The sequence below is a fragment of the Panthera pardus genome, unplaced genomic scaffold (assembly GCF_024362965.1).
Source record: "Panthera pardus isolate Hobbes unplaced genomic scaffold, ASM2436296v1 HiC_scaffold_27, whole genome shotgun sequence".
NCBI lineage: Eukaryota > Metazoa > Chordata > Mammalia > Carnivora > Felidae > Panthera > Panthera pardus.
This window is the reverse complement of record NW_026526843.1, coordinates 39,547,131-39,572,181: the sequence shown is the minus strand read 5'-3', so window position 1 is coordinate 39,572,181 and position 25,051 is coordinate 39,547,131. Positions and strand designations below refer to the sequence as shown.

The window sequence follows — 25,051 nt, the reverse complement described above, 5'->3', positions numbered from 1 at the left end:
AATGGTTTCAATAAAAAGACAAAAAAAATCACAAATACTTGGAAAAAGCTGTGGCTGAGGCAAGAGACCTGGGTTCTAGTCCCAGTTTTGTCACATACTAATTATAGAACTATGAAAAATGTAAAATGCTGACATCTGTAAAATGCTGATATATCCTACCTCATGGATTGTTATGGTTATTAAATGGTATATATGAAATCGCCTAGCATAATGTCTGGCAAGTACTGATTGTTCAATAAATTATAGTTCCCTTTGTCTACTCATCTGTAAAAGAGAGAATAATACCTAGTCTTATTGCACACTGTTACTATGAAGGCAAATTCTATGAATACTTTAAAAAGTTAAAAATATTATAGAAAACATAAAGTTGCCTTAATATCATGAAATTCTACATCCATGAAGTCATGAATGTCATCTTTTTTCCAATAATGAGACCCTGGAGCAAAAAAGGTACAGTGTAGTTAATTAGCACCTAGAACAATGCTTGGCCCATAGCAAGTGCTCAGTGAATCTTTGAATGTTTGTCAATTGACCAAATGACCTCCACATAATGTTGGTTCTCCAGCTCATTGAACATTTCTTATTTTTTCCCCTCTTCCCTGTTTCCCTCTGGCTTCATACTCTCTGCGATGACAGCAAACTCTGGAGATGAACCTCACCAACCTGGTTAAGCGCAACAGTGAACTAGAAAATCAAATGGCCAAACTAATACAGATCTGCCAGCAAGTGGAGGTACGTAACAGAAACATTTGCATTTCCTTCAGAGGACCTGGATCAGGTGGTCAGTTGGGGGGCACTTGAGTTCTGTCAGAGTGTAGCTCAGCCATTTGGAGTGAAAGACTGAATGGCAGTTCTGGGGAAGTCTCATTCTTTTAGGATGCTTCTTCCAAGAAAAGGGGCAGATAGATATTATTTACACAAAAATAGATACTTGGTGGTGATGGATCGGGGAGACAGAACTTCTTTCCAAGCGGCAGGCAATAGGAGAATCCAACATGAGGTGTGTTTCTTCTTTCATCAATTCTGGACATCTTAGCCCCCTAAAGAGATCTCTGGGGTGTCACAGGGGATCTGGGAATCCTGGGTCCTCAGTATAGGGTGAGGTTTGTTCTGTGCAATATCGTGTCTGCGACAGTATTATCAAGACTGCTCCTCCTCTTCCTAGCCTCTCCTCCCTTTGTCCCCACACACCTCATTTGGTCCTCACTCATTGCCTTGCCACTTACTCTTGTCATCAACAAATAAGATCTATGTTCAAGTTTTCTGTGAATTATAAAGTGTCATACAAGTATAAGGTTTTCAAAACTTGTTACCTACGTGATACCTACATCAATAGAGCAGAGCTTACAAGAGGAGTCTTTTCATAAGTGGATGTAATAAAAGAAAGATGTTATTTCTCCCTCTTTCTCAAGAGCATGGAACTTCAGCTGTAGCATTTGGTTTTGTGTTGATTTTGTTAAAGAGGCAATGGTAGGGCTTAAAGTCTAAACAGGGTTGGGTAAAATGTTATAGGACCCCTTCTGGGCAGTGACAAGATAAAAATATTTCTAATTCTATTTACAACCTGATAGTCTAGTTCTAATCTTACTCATGTGACAGATAAATGTAATGGTTTAAGTTAAATCCCACCTAGGGATTTATATTTAAGAGAGTATGAGACTCTTGTTGCAAGAAGAATCTTATATGAGTAACCACTCTTGATTGTTTGGATTTCTTAAAGTATTGCATTTCTTAAAAAAACTTTTTTTAATATTGGGGCACCTGGGTGGCTCAGTCGGTTGAGCCTCTGACTCTTGACTTTGGCTCAGGTCATGATCTCACAGTTCATGGGTTCCAGCCCCATGTCAGGCTCTGCACTGACAGCGTGGAGCCTGCTTGGGTTTCTGTCTCCCTCTTTCTTTTCCTCTTCCCTGCTTGCTCTCTATCTCTCTCTCAAAAAATAAATAAAAATACAAAAAAAATTAAAAACAGTTTTTTAACGTTTATTTTTGAGAGACAGAGCATGAGCAGGGGAGGGGCAGAGAGAGAGGGAGACACAGAATCCGAAGCAGATTGCAGGCTCTGAGCTGTCAGCACAGAGCCTGATGTGGGACTCAAACTCACAAACTGTGAGATCATGACCCAAGCTGAAGTCGGACACTTAACCAACTGAGCCACCCAGGCACCCCTAAAGGACTGCATTTCTTAAAGTGGGGTGTACTTGGATGATGAGCATACCATGGCAATTTAATCCCTGCTGGGCACTCCCATTTGTGGAAGAGAGTGGTGCTATGTGGAGGGTACATAGGATACCAGGTGCGAGATTGTGGAATATTGTGGGAAATTTAGGGAGAAGCCCAAGGAATGGAAAGAAAGAATCGAACGTAAGTTGCAAAGCTGGCTTCTAGACTTGACTCTGCCGTTAACTGATAGTATGAATTTGAGTAAATCATTTAGCTTCTCAGCTTCAGTGTTCTTACCTGCAAAATAAGAGCTTGAACTGACTACATGACCTTTGATGTGTCTTCCAGACTTCACAGGTCATGATTCTGTGAATGGTTACTTTCTTTATACTCTTCTTTTGCTCTTTGATTTCATCCTTTACAAGTGGGGAGAAACAAAACAGAAGGCATTTCAGAGTGCTTTTCAGCTAGTCAGAATCCCTCTGTGTTCCACTCAATCAAAGCTCCTGATTATGCTGCTAGATTACAGTATGAGAAACCCACACTGGTGGAGAGACAAGGAATCATTGTAAGCAGGAGACAAGATAAGGAATCCCTTGGCTTAGAATTTTCAATGATTGAGGGCAGGGTAATGGCTAATAGTGAATAAAATGTGGTTAGAAGTTATAATTATCACCTTCCTCATTCTCATCAAAAAGACTATTAAGTATAGTGTCTGAGTTGTAGTCAAATTAGGCAGGTAAGCAGTTTATTCTCATTGCTTATTCATCCTAAGACCTCTCTAACATCTTATCATCCCACCCCTGGGAAGTATATCACTCTGACCAGCCTCACCCAAACATAGTCCTGTTGTGGCCTTTCCCAGCCCACTTCATCCATCAAACCTCTGTATGCAGGGCCCCACTCTTTTCAAGTAGCAAGGAGCTAGTCTCATAAAACAATGCATCATTGTGTTAATAGAGAACTACTCATTCTGGCCCCTCTAGGTAAAAGTGATGTTTTAACAGTGCCTTGTTTGAGCCTTCAGGAGATGACACAAGAGCTGCCAAATGGGAGGGAAGAGCAGCCCCATGATGAAACAGCAGAGGAGGTGATTAAGAAGCTCCCTTAGGGATGCTTGTTAAATCCATTGTATAGGCCTCTGTCTGTTCTGGCACACGAAAGGTCACCTTTTACTAATATGTATTTATGCACAGCATTGTGCTGGGTACAAAGAAAAGAGCACAGGCACAGTGTCTGCCCTCGGAAGGCTTACACACTGCACACATCCACCCTGATACAGATATACATGTGCAGGAAATACAGATAATGGAATAAAAGGTCAACTGACAGTTGGCAAAGAACCATGACATACTGCATTGTATGTCGAGGGTGAGAGTGTATGTCGGGACTTGACTCCATTGGCTCTCCAGTTTTAGGATTCTGTCTTTGACAGGAACCATTCAGGATGGTTTATGGAAGAGCGCGGCTGGGCTCTGACATCATCCCTTCTGAAAGGTTAGGGATGTGCCCTAAACTTGCTCCTAATAATAGGGTGAATCCAGGGTACTCATTATACTCATTCAGCACAGAGCCTGTGTGTCCAGGAGGCTTTGGAACAAGGCCTGGGATTAGAAATGCAGTTAAAGAAGGGACTTGAGACTCCATAAATGCTTGTAAATAGTTTCCAAAATGAAATAAATAGTAGGATACCGTCTGCCATGAGAACTGGACACTAAAGGGTGATTTGAGTTTTTTGCATCTTATCTAATACAGATTTATCTATAGGGAATGACTATATTCACAGAGCAAAGCAGACCTTTCACTTAGGGTGGGGATGGACGATACCAGCTAAGGCACTTCTGAGAAAACTGGAAGAGGCTATTTTCCTGCCAAACCTGTTCCTCTTCCTTATTGTCTGCAAATATTTTTGTCACAGACTGACTTTTCATAAAGGGGCCATAAATACTGCCTCTCTCTCTCAGTTCTCTCTCCTTGTTCACTATTCTCCTCAAAAGTAAACAAAGCTGCACTCTTCCTATTATTACAGAAACAGAGATTAGGATCACCGCAGATTTGTTCGCTGAATTCTTCAGCAATTCAGCTTGTTCCCGTCACAGCCCAGCCTTCAGAATTCAGGGGATAGGCAGTTGGAAAATATTTTTTATTTTGGTTGGGACTGGAGAGCCCCGGAAGGAGTAGAAGCAGAAAGAAGACTCCTTTAATCTGGTTAAGGGAGGGCATGCTTCGACTTTGTTCCTCTGGCCACTTGATCTCTATATATAGTTCTTTGTCCTGTCTCATCAAGCATCCTTTGTTGACATTGCCAAAGGAAATCTCTGTTTAATGCATAGCCAAGGGAAAATGTATACCAACAGATGAATATTTCCTCTTGGCTTCCAAGACTGCACCGTTTTGTGAATAACAAGCATTCCTGAAAACATCGAGGGGAAGAAAAATAGTTAAATACTTAGTAATCAATCAGTCAACAACAAAGTGTTTCTGCAGCAGATACTGTGTACTCAGTGTGGTGGGCAATTTGGGAACTATAAAAGAAACATATGCTGTTGATGGCCTTCAGGAACTTTGGAGTCCAGCTAGGGAAAACACTGTGTCTCTCAAGCAAGCGACATGTGTATGGGGAGTACAAATGAATGCAATGTAGGCTTTCCAATTTTACTTATTTAGTCTTGTCGGTAACTTCTGGGCACTGAGCATATGAAAGCACTTTCCTGGAGATTTTGTGTGCGCCCTGTTTTCCTTCCCTCTGGAACTGCTGCAGCACAACGGGTTAGTCCATCCCAGGAGCTCCATGGGCAGATTGATTTCTTTCTGGCCCTTCCCAAGCCTTTTCAAGGAGCTGGGGGACTTTCCTTAGTTGAGGGGAATTTCAGCTTTCTGTCTTGCCCCCAGCTCTTAGCTTCAGTACCTTTCAGAAGACTTACTGTGGGTGGCTTGGGTGGCTTGGTTACTTGGGTGGCTTACTGTTTGTACTGTGCACTGGAAGGACATTTGGTTTGGGAAGGGCAAGAATAAATGCCTGACTGCTTTTCCAAGCATAAAAACAGGTGTTTTTTTTCCCCCAGGAATTGATTTTTAAGAACCCCACTTCTATGGATTTCAGTAGATGGTCCTTTAGTGTTTTAGAGTGGTCGAGCTAGAAGAGAGAATCAAATCTAAATCATTAAAGCACAAATCTGTTGTTGGAAGACTCTTCTCCAAGCCCCAAGGCCATGACAAAATTAAGCAGTGAGTAGAGTGAACTAAGTGTAATCAGGGGAAATTTCATAGAGAAAATGCATTTTAGCCGAAGATTTAAGGAGGGAAAATAAAGTACTCCCTCTGCTGAGACAGTGTTTCATATGGGCAAAATGGTCTGCTACGCTCTGAGTGTATGCTGGGTAGATAGAGATAAATAGGAAATGGTCCCTGCCCTCAACTCAGGGAACTGACCTGGCAGGTCAATTGTCAAATATAGTGTCAAGTGATAATTATTGTAATGAAAGCAAAGTGCAAGATGACAAGCTAGCCTAGAGAAAGAAACACCTAAGTCTGCCCGAGGGACTTAGGAAAGAAAATAGGGTGAAATAAAAATGGAGTTCTCTTGAAATAGGAGGAGAATTTTCCCAACAAAAATGAGGTGAGGTAGTGAAGGGGACCACGGGCAAGAACACAGAAGGGTAAAGAGCACAGAGATGTGCAGGGCACCATTACAAGTTTGCTTCAGCCAGAATGTGTGATGTGAGAACCATCACAAGAGATGAGTGTGGAGAAGTAGCTAGGGCCTAGATAATGAAGGACCTTGTAGGCCATGCATAGGTATTTGGACTTTATCCTGAAGACTCTGGGGAGCCATGTAAGGATTTAAAGCAGATGAATAACTGGATAAGGCCAGCACTTCAGGATTTCTCTGACTGTAGTATGGTGTATAGAGCAAGGGTCAAGGGTCAAAAGTGAAGGCAAAGAGACCAACCAGTTAGGTGGCTTTTACTGATACAGGGAGAGACAAAGACCCAACCTAAGGCAGTGGTAGTAGGGTTAGGGAGGAGGGGATACATTCAAAACATTTGTGGGAGGTAGAATCAATATTACTTGGTGATCAGTTAGATGCAATGGGTGAAGGGGTGAGAAAATAGTAGGATGATCCCCACATTTCTGGCTTGGGTCACTGAATGGGTGTGTCGCCTTTTAACTAAGTTATGGAGTACAGATGGAGTTAATTTTCTTTTTCTTTAAAAATTTTTTTTAACATTTATTTATTTTTGAGAGACACAGAGAGACAGACTATGAGTAGGGGAGGGGCAGAGAAGAGAGGAACACATAGAATCCAAAGCAGGTTCCAGGCTCTGAGCTGTCAGCACGGAGCCCAACATGGGGCTCGAACTCACAGACCTTGAGATCATGACCTGAGCTGAAGTTGGACGCTTAACCTGAGCCACCCAGGTGCCCCTCTTTTAATTTTTTTAAGGTTTTATTTTAAAGTAATCTCCATACCCAACGTGGGGCTCAAACTCACAACGCCAAAATCAAGAGTCTCACACTCTACCAACTGAGCCAGCCAGGCACCCCGAGATGGAGTTCTTTTTAGACATGAGAGGTTTATTGCGCTGTGGGTCAGACAGGCAGGTAAGTAAGTGGGCAGCTGGCTTGCTGGATCTGGAGGTCAGGAGAGAGGTCTGGGAAAGTGATAAAGACCTAGGACTCGTGAGCACCGAAGTGGCACATAAAGCCATGCAGAATGTGTAGAACGAGAAGACCCAGGACAGATCAGCCCGATTGTCACTCAGAATACAACAACAGACTCATTTTCCCAAAATAAATGGAAAGAGCACAGACCTTTTTATGAGATTACAGAGGGATGGTATGCCTTTAAAAATTTAAATATCAGCAGTAAACAATTCATTTGTGGAAATGATCAACATTTTACAATATGCCTTCATAAAGACTATAATAAGTGAACACTTAATGAAGATTTCCTAAATTCTGAGTATTTTATATATGTTAACTCATTCCATACTTTAAAAACGTTTTTTAATGTTTGTTTATTTTTGAGAGAGAGAGAGAGAGAGAGAAAGAGAACAGTGGAGGGGCAGAGAGAGAGGGAGACCAAATCCCAGGCAGGCTCCAGGTGCTGAGCTGTCAGCACAGAGCCTGACTTGGGGCTTGAACTCAGGAGCCGTGAGATCATGACCTGAACTGCAGTCAGATGCCTAACCAACTGAGCCACCCAGGTGCCCCTGTTAACTCATTTCATCCTTACAACTCAATGAGGTAAACACTATTATTCCTCCTGCTTTACGGATAAAACATTGAGGTGTGGGGGGATTGAAGTGATTTACCAAGGTTGTGCTGCTAGTCGGTAACAGAGGCCAGGTACTTCAGCCCCAGAGCCTGTGCTCCTAACCACCCCATCATGCTTCCTATGTCAAAGCCAAGGTACACACCCTTTGGATGTCTCTTGTCCATCACCAGTGGTTCCTGTCCCATTGTGAGGATGATTTGGAGTGAGTAAGGGGTATGACAGAGGGACATGAGTGCTGGGGGAGAGGAAAAGAGAAGCAAAAAACGGGAGGGAGGAGAAACACTGGCAAAGCAGAGGATCAAAATCGCAAAGGACCAGAGGCCTTCAAGGTGTGGAAGGTTTGACAGAGTCCACTGGAGTAGCCCCATCATACAGGAAGATCTCATTAGTGACTTTTGAGAGCGAAGGTTCAGTGGAAAGGTGAAGATGGAAGACAGATTCAGAGAGGTCAAGGAGAAAGTTAAGATGTAAGGAAATGCAGACTGCTAAGACATTTGATGGTGAAGGTGAATGGAGAAATAGAGTGGTAGTTATTCACCTTTTGAAGTGCAGAACGATCAGACTCACAAACACACACAAAGAAACTCTAGCTGTTTTTATTCTGTTACTGGGTGGCTAGTAATAGGAGTCAGTAGGTCCATTCGTTCCCTTCCTCACATGGCTTCCAGCCACCTTTCCAACCCAGGGCCCGCTTGCCAGCTCCAAAGCCTCCGTGTCTACAATTTCATCCTCCTAGAAATGGTACGCAGGCTCTGGGATGCAGTGTGCTCTGGTAGGTTTGGAGCTGGGAAGACAGGAATCATGCTAGCTTTTGTAACCTTGGACACAGAACAGCTCTAAGCCTCGGTTTCATCATCTGTAAAGCTCAGACTAATCATACCTTGAAGGGAAAGGTAGTATACACAAAGCACTTGCTACTGTACCTGGGATAGTCAAGGCCCAATGAGTGGCCCAATGAGTCAAGGCCCAATGGTTGTTGTTGTAGTGATAGGAGTAGGAGTAATAGTGGAAGCAATTGTTAGTAGTAGTAGTACTTAGTAATATTTCTGGGCACCACACCTTTGTCAGAGATGCCTATCCCTGACCTCAGGACTTCTAGAGGTATTTATCTTTATTTCCAAGGGCGAGGAGGAAAGTGGTTCCCAAACGTTTACAATCAATTTCAAATGTAACACGTGAACTAGAACTTTCGTTACGGCACTGAAAATGTTGGGAATCTCAGCCATATGACCCCATTCAATAACCCGTCAACAACTCTGCGAAGGTGGTACACTAAAAAGGGTTCTTGTGCTCAATAAGCTGCTGGTTTTCAGTTCCTGAATTAAATTTTCTCTCGTGGGGAAAAAGTTCACTGCCCTTCTGCAAGAATATCTAAGGGAGTCTTTAAGTTGATACCTCCATAAACTTGCCTGTTATCCTGCCCAAATTCCTCTTGATTACTGCCTCTAAGCAAAGGCAAAAAAAAAAAAAAGTTTTAGGGAGGGACACATACTTTCATTTCTAGTGGTTTTAAAAAGAGAGAGTTCTTTGGGATTGTTTGAATGTGTATTAGTCAAAATGTTCTGTATTTTTGTGAGAGACGAAAGAACAAGGGGAGTAGACTTAATAGCTCCTGAGGAAGATTTGGGCTGCTAGCACCTGGTGAGAATAAAATAGCTATTTTGAAACCAATGTGGAATTATAGGTGGAGAAAATGGTTTTCATGAACAATGGGAAAGAGGTGCATAGTGACGTAATTGGTCTTTTCATTTACACCATTGAAATGATTAATTCAAAGTATTACATTCAATCCTATTAAGTATATAGCAATTGACATTTAATATAGATGAAAAACATAAATTAACTGTGGAATCTGAAGCGTGGGCAGAGCCCATTTTGATACTAGGAAAGCAAATGCTTTATCATTTTTCAGTCATCTAACATGCTCGGTTCTTTCTCAAACACACTTTTTGGCAATTCTTGCTATATTCCAGTGAAATAAGAAATTGGAAGGCATGAATTACTGCATTTGAAACATTCGAAGGGTATGGACACATGGCAGGGTTGTAAAGGATGAAATGAGTTAGGGTTAATATTGGTTTTCCTCTCCTCCTCCCCCACATCTGTAGCACATACAAGTTTTCTGGTAGTCATGTTTTCATAGTCAAAACAGTTTGGATTGGCACCCGGCACTCTCTCTCGTTCTATGTCTGCACTTTCTTTGGCACAATGAAGCTCATATTATAGCCCTGTTTTCCCATCTGCTGCCTTCCTCCTCCAGTTCCCGTTCCTCAGTGTCCAAATTCCAGGTTACTCACCAAATGACCAGAACACCCGCCTAATTTTGGACCCCCTCCTTGCTCTGCAATTTGCACAACCCACCCAGGTTCCCCATTTCCAACTTGGAAAGTTGGTGGAATCTAGTAATTCAAGCTAAAGTCCTATTAAGCCTACTCCAATCTCTCTTGCTTCAATCCAACCTAAAAACCTAAACCAAACCAAAGACCGAAAGAAAGCCCCCGGAAAACTAAAACAACCACCAGCACTCTAACAGACACACACACAGCCATTGTAATGCCCTTTCTGCCCCTGCCTGTCTAGAGAAGTCCAGCAGTGTGATATGGTGAGCAGGGATGGGGAGTGTGAAAGAATCCTATTCGAATCCCATGGTGCTGGGCACTGTGCTAGAGGCATTCTTGTTCCTAATCCCACTTAGTGTTTGTGACAACCCCATGAGACCCTTGGTGGTATTCACATTTTACAAATGACAAGCCCGAGAATGAGAGAAGTTAGATGTTTTCTTTTCCCTTCATTAAACAGCCCTGGAGGAACAGGTAGTCTGTTTGCAGGCTTGGCGCTCTCAGCTCCATGGCAAGCCTCGTGATTACCTATCTTTGAGAGCCCAGAGCAGCTCCGTCCTAACAGCCCTTCATGGGGTAAGGAGCAGAAGGAGGATTATCGCCAGGGTTGGCAGAGGGAAGCCGTAGTGCCCACTATGAAGGCATTTGTACTTGCTCGATTATTTTTGTGCCATGAGACCCAAGTGAGGGGTGAAAAGAGAGTATGCAGCTCAGGTTACCAAACCCCAGTCACACAGTTGATTTACTGTGGGACCTGCACTTCCTTCCTGAGACTGCTTTGTGGGGTGCTCCTTCTAGGGCTGTTGTCAGGGAGAAGTAGTATCCATGCCACATGCATTTCTCTTGATTGTTACAAAAGAGACAGTAAAGATTTACTCTCAAAAGTGTACTTAATGTTATCACATTTAAACAGATTATCAGGGGCGCCTGGGTGGCTCAGTCCATTAAGCATCCAACTCTGGGTTTCAGCTCAGGTCATGATCTCATGGTTTGTGAGTTCGAGCCCTGTGTTGGGCTCTGAGCTGACAGCTCGGAGCTGCTTAGGATTCTGTGTCTCCCTCTCTCTCGGCCCCTCCCCTGCTCTCTCTCTCTCTCTCTCTCTCTCTCTCTCTCAAAATAAATAAATAAACTTAAAAAGTAACAGACTGTGAATAAATACCATGTACCAATGACTGCAAATACCTAGATTTCCTCAGGGAGAGTGGGTACATTGTTAATATTAATGGTGGACCCGTGTCCTTTGGTGGGGATTACTGAGAAGTGCGTGTATGCCCAGGGAATCTCTTTACTCCATCAGGACAGAAAGAGAATTTCACACCTCAGCCCATGACCACTACTTCTCTCACCTATATTGTATCCTCAGTCCAAGCTTACCCCTTCTCAGGCAGTTCTAGAAACTCTCATTACTGCCAAGAGCTTTGTGTGCGTTAGCTCATTTAATCCTCACAACTTTAGGGGGTAAGTACTATTATTATTCTCATTTTATAGATGGGGAAATGGGGGCACAGAGCAGGTAACTAATTTGTACAAAGTCACAAATAAGTGGCAGAGTGAGACTTTGCTCTTAACCACATGCTGTATTAAAAGTGAAGGGCAGGGACACCTGGGTGGCTCAGTCGGTTAAGCGTCCGACTTTGTCTTGGGTCATATTCTCACGGTAAGTGAGTTCGAACCCTGCGTTGGGCTCTGTGCTGACAGCTCAGAGCCTGGAGCCTGCTTGGGATTCTGTGTCTCCCTCTCTCTCTGCCCCTCCCCCGCTTGCACTCTGTTTCTCTCTTTCAAAAATAAGTAAACATAAAAAAAAGTGAAGGGCAAAGCTGACAAGATTCATCAATCGATGGCTTTATGTACTGTGTTTTGCAAGTTGCATATTATTGTTGCCTGTGGTCTGGGTGAGGACAGATGTCCATCTATGTTGTGCAAGTGTGTGTCCATGTGGGAATGGCATGGTGTGTATCTAGAATGGTATTTGCACATGCCTTTCTTTGTGGTGATAAGCTTTCCATAGAGCACACACATGCTCTTACGTGCCTTTGCACATGCTATGTATTGGTCTGTTTCATAGGTGGCTGCCTGGGTGTTCATCTCGTGCGTGTGTATGCGTGTGTGTGTGTCTGTGTGTGTGTGTGTGTGTGTGTGTGTGTGTGTGTAGAGGAGATATTGTGAAGAGGGTATATGTGGAAAGAAGAATGTATGTCTAGAGAGAGAACTGGTGTTTAAAGTGGGTCGTGAGGACATCTTTGACCTCTGTATTTGCCCTCAGAGGGTTCTTTTCGAGCCTGTGGTATTTTCTCCATACAGGAGAAACCGGGATGTAACTGGAGGAGATTGCCCCGTTTCCAATCAGAAGTGTTGTCTCTTGTGTTTAGAGCAGGTTTCCCCTGTCTTCTCCTCTATTTCCCAGGCCTGTTCTGGCTTCTCCTTAGCAACATCAAAGGCACAAGCCAATCACTGGCTTTGGAATAATTTCTAAATTAATCAAACATTAGCTACAAAAAAATTGCATTTTATCAATGGGAGTCCATGTCGTATAAGAGCACAAAATTGCACCTTTAGCTCCTCCACTCCCCCACTGCATCTGAGTAATTGTGCTCCTGCACAAATCAGCAGGCGCCTGGAGTGCACGAAGATGTCTTCTTAGAAACATGTCAGATGGAGGGGCAATCACAGGGCATGAGGAGGATTGGAGAAGGTGAGAGGACAAGGCAGGAAAGGAGTCCAATGGTAGATGGTGAGAGGGTATGTGAAAAAGAAAGGGAAAACAATCCCAATGTGCCAGTTTACTCTTGAGTGCACACACAACAGAGTTCTTGCCAAATTTGTGGGGGTGTTCTAGCATCTGAAGAGCTCTGAATTTTCTGGCCTCCTGGGGCTATTCTGGGGTTCTGATTGCCACCCAGTCATCAGCCCAGAAACCTGAACTATTTCAGGATTCCATTGGCTTTCGAATGAAATGGAATTTATGTTCTATTGGTAGTGCAGAAAGAACATTTACATTGAAGGAGTAAAACACAAAAATCTGATCTCACACATGAGTAGGCAAATTATATATTGTCTGCATGCCAGGGAGTAGAATTAAACATCTTCATGCTTTCACACTCCATTTCTGTCAAAAACAGGTTATTGGCAGCAAACCGTCTGAAGAAAACCACTGACCTACAGTGAGCACTGCCGAGTCCCATGCTTAATGCTAACCTACCGTACAGCTGCAAATGCAGTGACACACCATTAGTCCAGTAGGCAAAAGCAAATGGTATTCCCAGGGTTTTGCTGTTCATTATTTATGTTTTTTTTTAATGTTTATTTATATTTGAGAGAGAGACATAGCATGAGTGGGGGAGGGGCAGAGAGATGGAGACAGAATCTGAAGCAGGCTCCAGGCTCCAAGCTGTCAGCATAAAGCCCAACTCAGGGCTCGAACCCACAGGCAGTGAAATCATGACCTGAGCCGAATTTGGATGCTTAACCCACTGAGCCACCCAGGCGCCCCCTTTTTAAAATTTTTTTAATGTTTATTAATTTTTGAGAGACAGAGCATGAGCAGGGGAGGGGCAGAGAGAGAAGGAGACACAGAATCCAAAGCAGGCTCCAGGCTCCGAACTGTCAGCACAGAGCCCGACACGGGGCTCAAACTCATGAGTCATGAGATCATGACCTGAGCCGAAGTCAGATGCTTAACTGACTGAACCACCTAGGCACCCCATCCCCTTTTATTTATGGTCATTTGAACAATAGAGAGTCAGTAAAACCTATGTCCCTTTTTCCTTTGTGAACCTTTATCAGAAAGTATTTATTAAACTCCACTGTGTGCTTAGCATTGTTTGAAGTGCTCCAGGAACTAGAGGAGGTATGTATGTCACTATCTTTGTCTTCAAGGACATTGTAGTCTAGGTGGAAAGCATAACTAACAGTATGAAGCAGCAGTAAGCAATACAAAAGAAAATGGTTGAGTGCCAAATTGTGTGAGACCAACTTGAAGTGCTGTAAGAGTTCAGAGGAGCAGGAGGTTGAAGAAAGCTAACGTTGTCATCACTGTCCTCGATAGCTGACATTTACTGACACTTCATATGTGCTAGCCATTGTGCTATGCACTTCACATGCATTATCTCATTTAATCCTCTCAGCTACCTCTGAGATAGGCACTGTTGTTATCCATGTTTTTTTTCAGATGAGGAAATTCAGATAACTAAGTGACTTATCCAAGGGATGTGATGAGACCCGAGATTTAGAGAGGCAAGGAGGGACCTGATCCCTAAAGACCTTAAGAGTCACGTTAAGAAGTTTGGAATTCATCCCCAGGTCAGAGGGTAGCCAATTAAAAGTCAGCATGAAGCCATTTTTAAGTATGGGAATAGTGTGTTTTTAAAGAGATTTTGCTGTCTGGCTGCTGAATTAAGAACACACTCAGAAGATTTAAGACCAAAGAGACAGGGACCAGTTAGGTGACTATTGTAGCACAGTGGCTGGTATACAGTAGGCACTCAATGCACATTTGTTGGGTGGATGGATAGTTAGATGGGTGGATGGGTGGATTTTTAAGGAACAAATTCTGGTGGACAGAACTAGTGAAGTAATAATAAAGGATAGAAAGGGATAGATTTGAGTTATAGTTAGGAAGTTATAGTTATAGTTAGGAAATAAAATGTATGGGATTTGATGATTAATTGGATATAGGGGATGAGAAAGAGAAGTTAGAATGATGCCCAGGATTTCTGAGGGGCCAGTGGTGCCATTCATTCATTCAGGGAACACCAGAGAAGAATCAGGTCTAAAGGAAAAGGATATGGGAAGGAGATGTGTTCGGTTTTGGAAACACTGAGTTCATGGTGCCTGTGGTTATGCAAATGAAGATGTCACTGAGCAGTTAGATATGTGGGTCTAAATTTCAGGATAGGGGTTTGGGATGGAAGTAAGGATAAGCAAGGCAAATGAAGATCTTTTTGGGGTGATGGAATTATTCTAAAGTTGGATTGTGGTAATGATTACACAGTTTCATAATTTACCAATAATCATTGAATCATCCCCTTAAAACAGATGCACTTTATGGTATGTTAATTATATCTCAACAAGCATTTTAAAAATTAAAAAAAAAGATAAGCAAGGCACTGCCATATAGGTGGTATTGGGACCTTAGAAATGGATGAGATCACCTGAGAAAGTTCACGTGTTAGAACTCTCTAAATATACTGGCATTTAAGGCAAAAATGTTGGAGTGATCAGAAGGATAACCAGAAGAATTTGTGTCATGGAACCCGAGGGAAGAGAGTGTAGTATTTACAGAAGATTTAAATGGATGATCTCTTTCATTTTAATGATAGGAGAGACATAAATATCTTTACTTGCCAACAGGAAGGAGCCATTTGACAGGGAGAAGTTGAATGAAGGAAAGAGAGGGGAAGATGAATCAAGCGAGGACCCCAAGAGAATGGGACACAGTGCACAGGTAGAGGGATGAACTTTCTAGAGGAAGAGAGATATCATTCATTTCCTTGTAACAGGAGGGAAAGATGGTTGGTTGAGGATACAGGTATGTTTGTTTACTGGTTTGTTGTGAGAATTTGAGGGAATTCTGTAGGGTGAATTCTATTTTCTTTGTGAAGAAGGAAGTAAAATCATTTGCCATGTTTTTCCTATGAGTGAGAGAGGAGGTGATGAGGTTGGAACTTGGAGGACTGTAAGATTTGAATTCACTGCGTAGATGTGGAGAGAGTTAAGAGAAATATAGGATCGGTAGGAAACATTGGGAACCCACTTGAAGCTGGACACTACGAATTTAAAGGGGAGTCAGTCTATGCTTATGTGATCAGCATATAAGTCACACCTAAAACCATGAGAATGAAAACACACAGGGAGAGTATGTTGGCTAGGTAAGAGGAGGGATGGAGATTGTCTATCTATCCATCATCTATTTATCTAATGTATTGTTATATTAGTTATCTAAACATTTTATCTGTCACATGTGTTGTATTTTTTTTTTGTTTCAGTTTGCCATTTATCTTTATTTTCTTATGGCTTTTGGTTTTTTCTGGATTGTGGAGGAAGGTCTCCACTCCTTAAACTTTCTTTTCATATTTTTAGTGACTTTCTTTTTTTGTATCTTAAGTCTTTAATAGACCTGCAATTTATTTTAGGATATGAGGCTTTACAGCTTATTTTAGGATATGAAGTTTTGTTTTCTTCCAGATGAATAGCTACAATGCCAAGACCATTTATTCTCACAAGAGTCCTTTTCCCATTGAATGGATCTGTCACCATTGGCATATATTGGGTTTCCATATGCACTTGGACCTATTCCAGACTACTCTGTTCCACTGATTTAATTTTCTGTTCATATGCCAATACCTGACTATTTTTGTTCTAGTGGATTTATGGTAACTTTTAATATCTGGCAATATCTATTATTTCTTTGTCATAATTTTCTTGCTATTCTTGGATATTTTATTGTCACTCTCTACATGAACCTTAAAATAATTTTATCCCATTACAAAATATACTCAATTTGGATTGTGATTATCATTGCATTAGAGTTATATATTAATTTTAGGGAGAAATGATGATAAATTTTCCTAGAGTTATAGTATTATCTCTGCATTTTTTAAGTTTTATTTTTGGGACCTCCTCTTTAATATTTTATTGTTTTCTTCAAATAGGTATAGTAGCTTTCTTGCTAAATTGATCCTTAGGTATTTTATGGTCTTGTCCCTGTTGTGAATGGGTTGCTTTTCTATTTCGATTTAAAACAGCATATGTAGAAAAGCTCTTGGTTTTATATATTTTCTTGTATATAATAGTCTTACCAAATTAAGTCTCTTAACTAAAAAAAAAGCTAGAGTCTCTTAGGTTTATCTGAAGTACCTCTGTTTCTTTTAAACCAATATTTATACCATTTATTTAATTTTCTCATTTTCTTTTGCCTCAGCTAAAACATTAAAAATACTGCTGAATGGGGCACCTGGGTGGCTCAGTCAGTTAAGCATCTGACTTTGGCTCAGGTCATGATCTCACGGTTTGTGGGTTCGAGCCCCGCATTGGGCTCTGGGCTAACAGCTCAGAGCCTGGAGCCTGTTTCAGATTCTGTGTTTCCCTCTCTCTCTCTCAGCCCCTCACCAGCTTATGCTCTCTCTCTCAAAAATAAACATTAAAAAAATTTAAAAACACTGCTGAATAATGGTGGTAATACCAGACATCCTTGCCTTGTTCATGATCTGGGAAACACTTCAGCATTTTCACCACTTTGTGTGATGTTTGTTATTTGTTTTTTAGTGTATTTAAAAATTATCATTTACTTAGAGTTTATATCTGGATTGACTGCTGAGTTTTTTTTAAAAACCTTTTAGAGGGGCACCTGGGTGGCTCAATCTATTAAGCGTCCAACTTCGGCTCAGGTCATGATCTCACGGTTTGTGGGTTCGGGCCCCACATTGAGCTTGGTGCTGATGGCTCTGAGCCTGGAGCCTGCTTCAGATCCTGTGTCCCCCTCTCTCTCTTCCCCTTCCCCCCCCCTCTCAAAAATAAACATTAAAAAATAAATAAAATAAATAAAAAATAAAAACCTTTTGGAATGTATTAATATAACCCTATATGTTGATATATTTTCTAATGTTGAATCATTCTTTTATTTCTGGAATAAACCCTGTTTGCTTATAGTATTTTATTCTTTCATTGCCCTTTTGGATTTCATTTTCTATTTTATTGAGAATTTTTCTGTGTATATTCAGAAGTGAAATCAATGTGTAGTCTTACTATTTCCAGTATCTTTTTTAGGTTTCTTGTATTGTGGTTATACTAGATTGACCAAATGGATTTGGGAACTTTTTATCTTCCTCTGTGGTCTTTAGTAGCTTAAACAGCATGGGAACAATCTGTTCTCTGAAACATTTATGGAACTTAGCCTCAAAACCATTGGAACATGGGGTCTTTAAAAAAACTACACATCTTTTTTTTTTTTTTTTTTTTTTTTTTTTACAAAGCAAAACAAAACAACACAATACTAACAATGGAAAGGGGATATACTCATAGACAATGGTGTGCTGGTAAACATTTAATAATTGGCCCTCAAAAAAAGCCATTTTTAAAAATGAAATCCTCTGTTATGATTTATCTCTCTCTTTTAGTTAGTTTATTTATTAATTTAGAGGGAGGTGGCAGAAAGAGAGAGAGAATCTTAAGCAGGCTCCATGCTCAGCTTGGAACCTGATGTGGGGAGCAGTCACGGGAGCCTAGGATCACGGCCCTAGCCAAAAATCAAGGGTCGATGTTCAGCTGAGTCATCCAGGCATCCCCCTTTTATTTTATTTTATTGTCCTTTTCAAGTTTCTCTTAAGTTGAAAAGTTAATTCATTTATTTTCAATGTTTATACATTTTCCCGAGTAGATCTTTAACTGTATCCTATAGTTTTTAAATTGTGTTTTTCCATTTTTTTTCTATAAAATGAAGAATTTTAGTTTTGATTTCCTCTTTGATTCTAAAATTAGGGGTGTGTGTCTTAATTTCAGTGATTGAGGATTTAGGGGTTTATATTTTTGTTATTCTTATTTTACAGTTTTATGATAAGGGAAGGTAGACTATAAAATCTCTACTTTTTCAAATGTATCTGTATTCTATTCTTTGTGGCTAAGTACATGATCAATAGTCAATGTTCCATGAATAGAAGAGAATAAGGTGCATTTTCTGTAGAGTACAAAGTTCTATACATAGCTATTACATTGTTTTACTGATAGATTAAAGTAAATCCTCTATATCCTTGCTTATTTTTTTAGAGTGAAACCTTACTTCAGCTGTCAGTTTCACATATATCTTTTGTCTTATCAATTTATCTATTTTTAAATGTTTATTTCTTTAGAGAGAGAGCGCGTGCTTGTGGGTGTGCGAGTGGGGGAGGGACAAAGACAGAGGGAGAGAGAGAATCTTAAGCAGGCTCTGAGCTGTCAGCACAGAGCCCAACTCTGGGCTTGATTCCACAAACCGTGAGATCATTACCTGAGCTGAAATCAAGAGATGGAGGCTTAATGGACTGAGCCACCCAGGTGCCCCTCTCCATCTATTTTTAAGAGTATTTGTTTCCTAGAAGTACAACTGATAGTTTAAAGCAAACGCACATTTTTAAAGTTATTAATACATATTGTCATCAATCTCTGTTCACCAAAGCAATTTATACTCCCACCAGAAATGTACAAGAAAGCAGATGGGGCTTTCCTAAGTTTTCCTCTACCACGCTGTTTTGGAATGCTATTGAGTTCAGTCACTTACATTTGCCTTTTTTTGGTCTTTAAAAGAAAAATTCTTGGATGCCAGGCAGTAGTCAAAAACAGGAGCTCCCACTGGTTTGGGCTTAGGGTCATCAAAACGGACAGATGTCATCTAGTAGGACTAGTATTCCCACTGCAGATAAAACCATTGAGTCTTTAGGGTTTGGGTTGCCTCAGTACAGAGAGAGGTCAGAGAGATCAAGTGATTTTGATTAAGCAATTAAATATCCCCAGGTTGGCTCTTAAATAGCTCTCTCTACAATTCCTGCTGCCCCCATGCCTGAATCCCCAAGACTCTCACTGTCTTTGTTCTGTCCAATAATTGACTTTTTCTTCTCTCTAATATGTCTGTCAGTTTCTTGAAATTCATGAATGAAGGAAAACTGCTATACAGAGATCTGAATTTTCATAAAGGACATCCATTTCTGAAGATATAATTTTAAGGGTCAATAATTAGAGTGGAGGCAGTGCATAGTACTGATAGCATCTTCTTTTTTTCCCCTACCATATAACAGTAGTATTTAAGGATTCATTAGAAATACACATGCCCTTTGAAAACCCAGTATTAAATTCCTCTTCACAAAGTAATCTGAGTCAAAAAAGTCAACTATAAAAGTACATTTTTAAATAGAATTCAGAAAATGAATATGAAGCGATCATTAGATGAATGTTATTAAGGAATTATTTGTTCACTGTGATTATGCAACAAAATATCCTTTTATTTCTGAGATGTGATCTGAAATATTTAGGGTGAAATGGTGCAGTCTTTTGGATTTGTTTTAAAACACTCCAGGGGCGCCTGGGTGGCTCAGTTGGTTAAGCAGCCAATTTCGGCTCATATCATGATCTCTCAATTCATGAGTTTGAGCCCCGCATCGGGCTCCGTGCTGACAGCTCGGAGCCTGGAGCCTGCTTCGGATTCTGTGTTTCCGACTCTCTCTGCCCCTCCCCTGCTCACGCATTCTCTCTCTCTCTGTCAAAAATATAAAAAAAAAACATTTAAAAAATTTAAAAAAACCATTCCAGCAAAAGGGAGGGAAATAGATCAAACAAGTATAGCAAACTGTTGATAGCTATTAAAGCGGGGGGCGGGGGGGGGGGGGGAACAAGGCATTTCATCATATTGTCAAGTTTTAAATATGCTTAGAACATTTCGTAATAAAAATGTTTAAAATGATAACAATTACATAATTGCAACCAGTAAAACCATGCTAAAATGTATAAAGAAAACATTTTAAACTTTTTCCTACCCCTCTCTCCATCGAAATCTTCTACAGCCTGGCTTATTTTTTGCTTACCAACTCCTTTTCCCTTAAAGTCACATTGTTTGAAGCTCCTCCGTGAGGAAAATGTGATGACAGGGAAAGATCCAGGTGTGAGAACTAAACCACACTACTGTCCAAAGACAGTGCACAGGAAATTGGCTGCTAGTCAATGCATCCTTCCTTAGAAAATGCATTTGGAAGCTGGTGCTGGCAATGTGAGATCTGAACTCCAAGAGATCATAAACCTGAGTTCCTGCAGTATGATCATATTCAGAACAAGGTCAATGAAATCAGCCCACTATTCAAATGAGGCCAACACAGCCCTTTCTTTAGGTTCCAGATGAGATTAACAAGAATGATTTATAGAATATAAATACCTTTTGAGCAATAACTTAAGCCTTTCCATGATTTATTTAAAAAAAAAATTTTTAATGTTTATTTATTTTTGAGAGAGAGGCACAGACTGTGAGTGGGGGAGGGGCAGAGAGAGAGGGAGACACAGAATCCGAAGCAGGCTCCAGGCTCCGTGCTGTCAGCACAGAGTTTGACATGGGGCTCAAACTCACAAACTGTGAGATCATGACCCGAGCCAAAGTCACACACTCAATTGACTGAGACACCCAGGCACCCCAAGCCTTTACATGATTTAGAAACACATTTGTGTGTGCACACATACACACTTACAAGTCATAAGTACCTAGACTATCTCAATTAACCAATGAAAAATTATGGAAATTTCAGCTGATAAATCATCAAGAGTTGAAATGTCAGCCAACTGATTTTATGCTAAGACAAGTAAGTGTCCACATAAATCAAAGCCTGACTTTCAGTTTTCTGGGAAAGAGGTACTGCATATTTCCAGACTAGCCTAGCAACTGGAGGTGGTGGAGGAGTGGGTAAGGGCATTTGTATTATTTAACTACTACTATATTCCAGGTTCTGTGCTAAGACCTTTATTTCTATTTTCTCGTTTGATTCTTCCAGCAACCTGTGAGATAGGGTGATGTTGTTTCTGTTTTACTCATCAGAAAGATGGGCTCAGAGGTGTTGATTAACTTGTTTGAGTTCACTCAGCCTGTAAGTGTCAAAGCTGGAATTCAGACTCAGGCCTGCTTGACTTCAAATCCAGAGCTCTTTCCACTCTACTTTGTTGCCTCCTGGGAGGAAAAGGTGCTGAGAAGAAATGAAAACTTAGCACACAAAAGTCCTCAAAAAGAAAAAAAAAAGGAATGCGGGGTTTTTTTGCTCAAAAAGAAAAAAAGTTATAGCTACAAAGAGAGTGATCAAAGGGCAGGATAACTTTTATGGTTAAAGTGAAACAGGGAATCTGAAGGAGCCCTGGCCTTGGGATTAGAAAGCTTAGTTTGGGTTGTAACTTCATCACTTGCTAGCTTATATGACTTTGATAATTCACTTTTACCTCGCTAGAGATTGGTTTCCTCATTCATAAAATTCAATAATGCCTGTCCTATCTATTTCATGAGGTTGTTATAGAGATCAAATATAGAGACCAAATCTATCTGAAAGCTCTCTCTAGTCTACACCACAACAACTATAGAGCTATAACAGCTACACGACTGTAGTTAATGATTTCTTTGATTAACAGTAGCAGTGTGTTAAGATGATCACCCCTTTGGAATTTCCCAGAAAATTGAGATTCCTTGTCCTTTATTTTATATTTTCTCTAGAAGCTACTGTATCTCCCAAAGTGAGGAATGGAGCCCTGAGCCCTAGGCAGAAAGCAAAGACCCAAAGTAAATTGCACTCTGTGCCCCCTCATATCCTCACTGATTGTATATAGGTGAATCGTATTAAGAGGGACATCAAAGGCAGACCTGTAAGGGAAAAGAAGCTCCAAAAAGGTAGCCTTTTGTCTGAGCAAGTGTGATGATGGACACACAAGACCTACCTGCTTTTTCCTGGAGGCGGTGAAGAGAGATTATGGCTTACAGGCATTATGTACCTGGAAACATACACGAACACACACTCACATGTATGTGAACCTCGGGACTTCTCACCTTAAGGCAGCATCCATCAGGATAGGGTCCCTGGATGAACCAGTGTAACCTAGAGCCATCTCTGGTTCCAGTAATACTTTCATAATACCACACTCTGTTCATATTTTTGACAGCTGCCTCTCATCCTTCCTCATCAATACCACAGGCAGGCTGACTGGTAGATTCCCAGCTCTGTAGCACAGGGATTGAATGTGGGAGGGTGCAGACTCATCAATGCATTAACAAGTATTTTAATGAGCCTCCAAAGTATAGAGCTCTACTCTGCTTGGAGCTGAGAGTGCAGGACAGATGGGTTCCTCTCCCTCAGGGAGCACTGCAGAGGAAGCTAAAATGGAATGTAATTACGGTACTATATTCTAATACATGAGGGAATGTGCTAGGTAGCTTTCTTGATCACATACCTGTTTCTTCGAGACTCAACCTAATATTTTGGGGGCTCTGAGTCTGGGGGATTGTGTGGATTATGGGGGAACCCAGAGCAGAAAAACAGAGAGTAACAAGCTGGGGCCAGCCGAATTTCTTCCCAGCCAAGGATGTGAAATGTAATTGGCGTTTTTAGCAGAAATCAGCAGCTGACCTCCCTCTTGGCATCAGCTTCCTGCTCTGAATGGAGGGAGTAGGTGATAGTTGGCTCCAGGTAGGAAGAGAGGCCATCTTACCTGCAGAGACAGGGCAAACCCTTTTCAGTAGTATGGAGGTAACTGCATTTGGGAATGAGGTCTAGGTACTTAAGGTGTGAGGAGAAGAAGAGTAAGAAAAAGAGACATGGCAATCTCTGAGACAAGCAAATAGTGACCCAGTATTTCCAGAAAGGGAAAGCAGATAGAGGAATGGAATAAAAATAAAGCAGATGGTGGAACAGTGCTCACTTGTTTGTTCTGCAGAAAAACCCAGAAGATATAGTGGTTACAATAGTAGTAATCATGGTCACTGTCATCACGATAGTAGTTGTAGTAAAGACAAAACAAAACAGAAACAACTATTCGACTACCTATCATGATTCAGAAAATGTATTAGGTGCTTTATTTCTGTTATTTAATTTAGTAAGCATGTGCAAAACCCTTTGAGGCCAGATGTCAGTATTATCCTCATTTACAGAAAAGGAAACTTACTTAGTCCAGTCACCCAAGACCAAACAGGTGGTTGGGAAGCAGCAGAACCAAGAGGCTAATGTGAGGCTGTCTGACTTCAAAGCCCATTATTTTAATGAGTTCCATTTTTAATTTTGGTTTTTGGTTCAGTAATGGGGAACCCCTACCCCAGGATTCCCAGGGACCCTTCCCAGAGAGCCCCTGCACACCTCCTCTCTCCTTCTCATTGTCTTTCTCTCTCTCCCCATCCCCACCAAGATAACCTGACTAAGGGCTCTCCTTGGAACCCACTAGCCCCCTTAGGCTTTTCACTGTACAAAACCCTTAGCTCTAGTCTCTGTCCTCACTCATGAGGTACTTGGGACTGCTGGAAATATGTTCTCAAAACATCTTTGTTACTTAGTCATGGAGTTGAGTATTGTTCAGAAGCCTCCCTGCTCACTGATGTGCTCATATAGAATTCTTCAAGCCCTTGTCCTGGGGCTCTTTCCTGGAATTCTCCATCTTCTTTCCCTATCCCCCACTCTTCTACCCCACTCCACCCTTTCAGCTTGGAAGCAATATAGGCCTTTCTTAAGCTATTTTTTTTTAACATTTATTTATTTTTGAGAGAGAGAGAGAGAGAGAGAGAGAGCGAGCATGAGGGAGGGAGGAGCAGAATCCAAAAGCAGAATCCAAAGCAGTTTCCAGGCTCTGAGCTGTCAGCACAGAGCCTGACACGGGGCTCGAACTCACACACCGTGAAATCATGACCCGAGCCAAAGTCGGATGCTTAATCCACTGAGCCACCCAGGCGCCCCTTCTTCAGCTATTTTTACACTTCCACTGGGCCCTTGCTTCTTCTAGCGACCATCTGCCTTTTCTGAACATGGAACCAGGTTTCTTTTTTCTCTGTTGTCATCCAAAGTCCCCTGTCTCAGAAAGAATGACTTCTTTCTCAGAATATGCCCGCTTTGACCTTAGCTAGAATGTCCCTGGCCCTCCCAGTAGTGATTCTTGGCTCTGTGTATATATAGGGAATATCAGGGTACTGAAGCCATCTCTCAGAAACAAAGGTCTTGGGAAGGGATGCTTATGTCAGACTTGAGTACAAAGAGGGGCTAAATGCTCCCCCACAGTCTAGTCGGTGACTAGAGAAGGCATAATCTTTCAGTGGCCTGCCCTGCTCTCCTTCCCTTCCATAATTCTATGGTCGTGAAAGGCAGTGAAAAGGACGGCTTGGGGAAAAGCCCTGGACTAGAAATCAGGAAACCTGAGTTCTGATACTGACTCTGCCATCCAGTAGCTGCATGAACTTGGGCCAAAGAGCCTGTACATACCTCTGTCACACTGCCTGCTCTGCTGGATTAGAACTACCTGATTACATCTTGTTTCCTTTGTTGGACTATCCGCTTCTTAAAGGCAATGGCCATGACCATGCCACATTCATCTCAGAAACTTCAGGTCCTAACTAGTCTCTCTGACTCATTCTCTACCCCTCAAATCCATTTTCCACATTGCTGTGGGAATGAGCCTTTTAAACTGCAAAGCCCGCATGTCACTCCCCTAGCACAAACCCTTCCATTGTTCCTCATCACCATTAAGGTAAAGGTTTATAAGACCCACAATGATCTAGATCCTGCCTGTATCTCTAGCATGCCCTTTTA

At 41.4% G+C, this 25,051-nt stretch overlaps 1 protein-coding gene across 5 annotated transcripts in view; it reads left to right on the top strand.

The window, feature by feature from the left end:
• Nucleotides 1-25,051, top strand: part of MID2 (midline 2) — a 101,711-nt gene that overhangs the window by 27,644 nt on the left and 49,016 nt on the right. For all 5 annotated transcript variants that reach the window (XM_053891280.1, XM_053891283.1, XM_053891282.1 and 2 more), the window contains exon 3: nucleotides 637-732. In XM_053891280.1, the coding sequence (XP_053747255.1) occupies nucleotides 637-732 (96 nt within the window). The remainder of the gene's footprint in view (nucleotides 1-636; nucleotides 733-25,051) is intronic.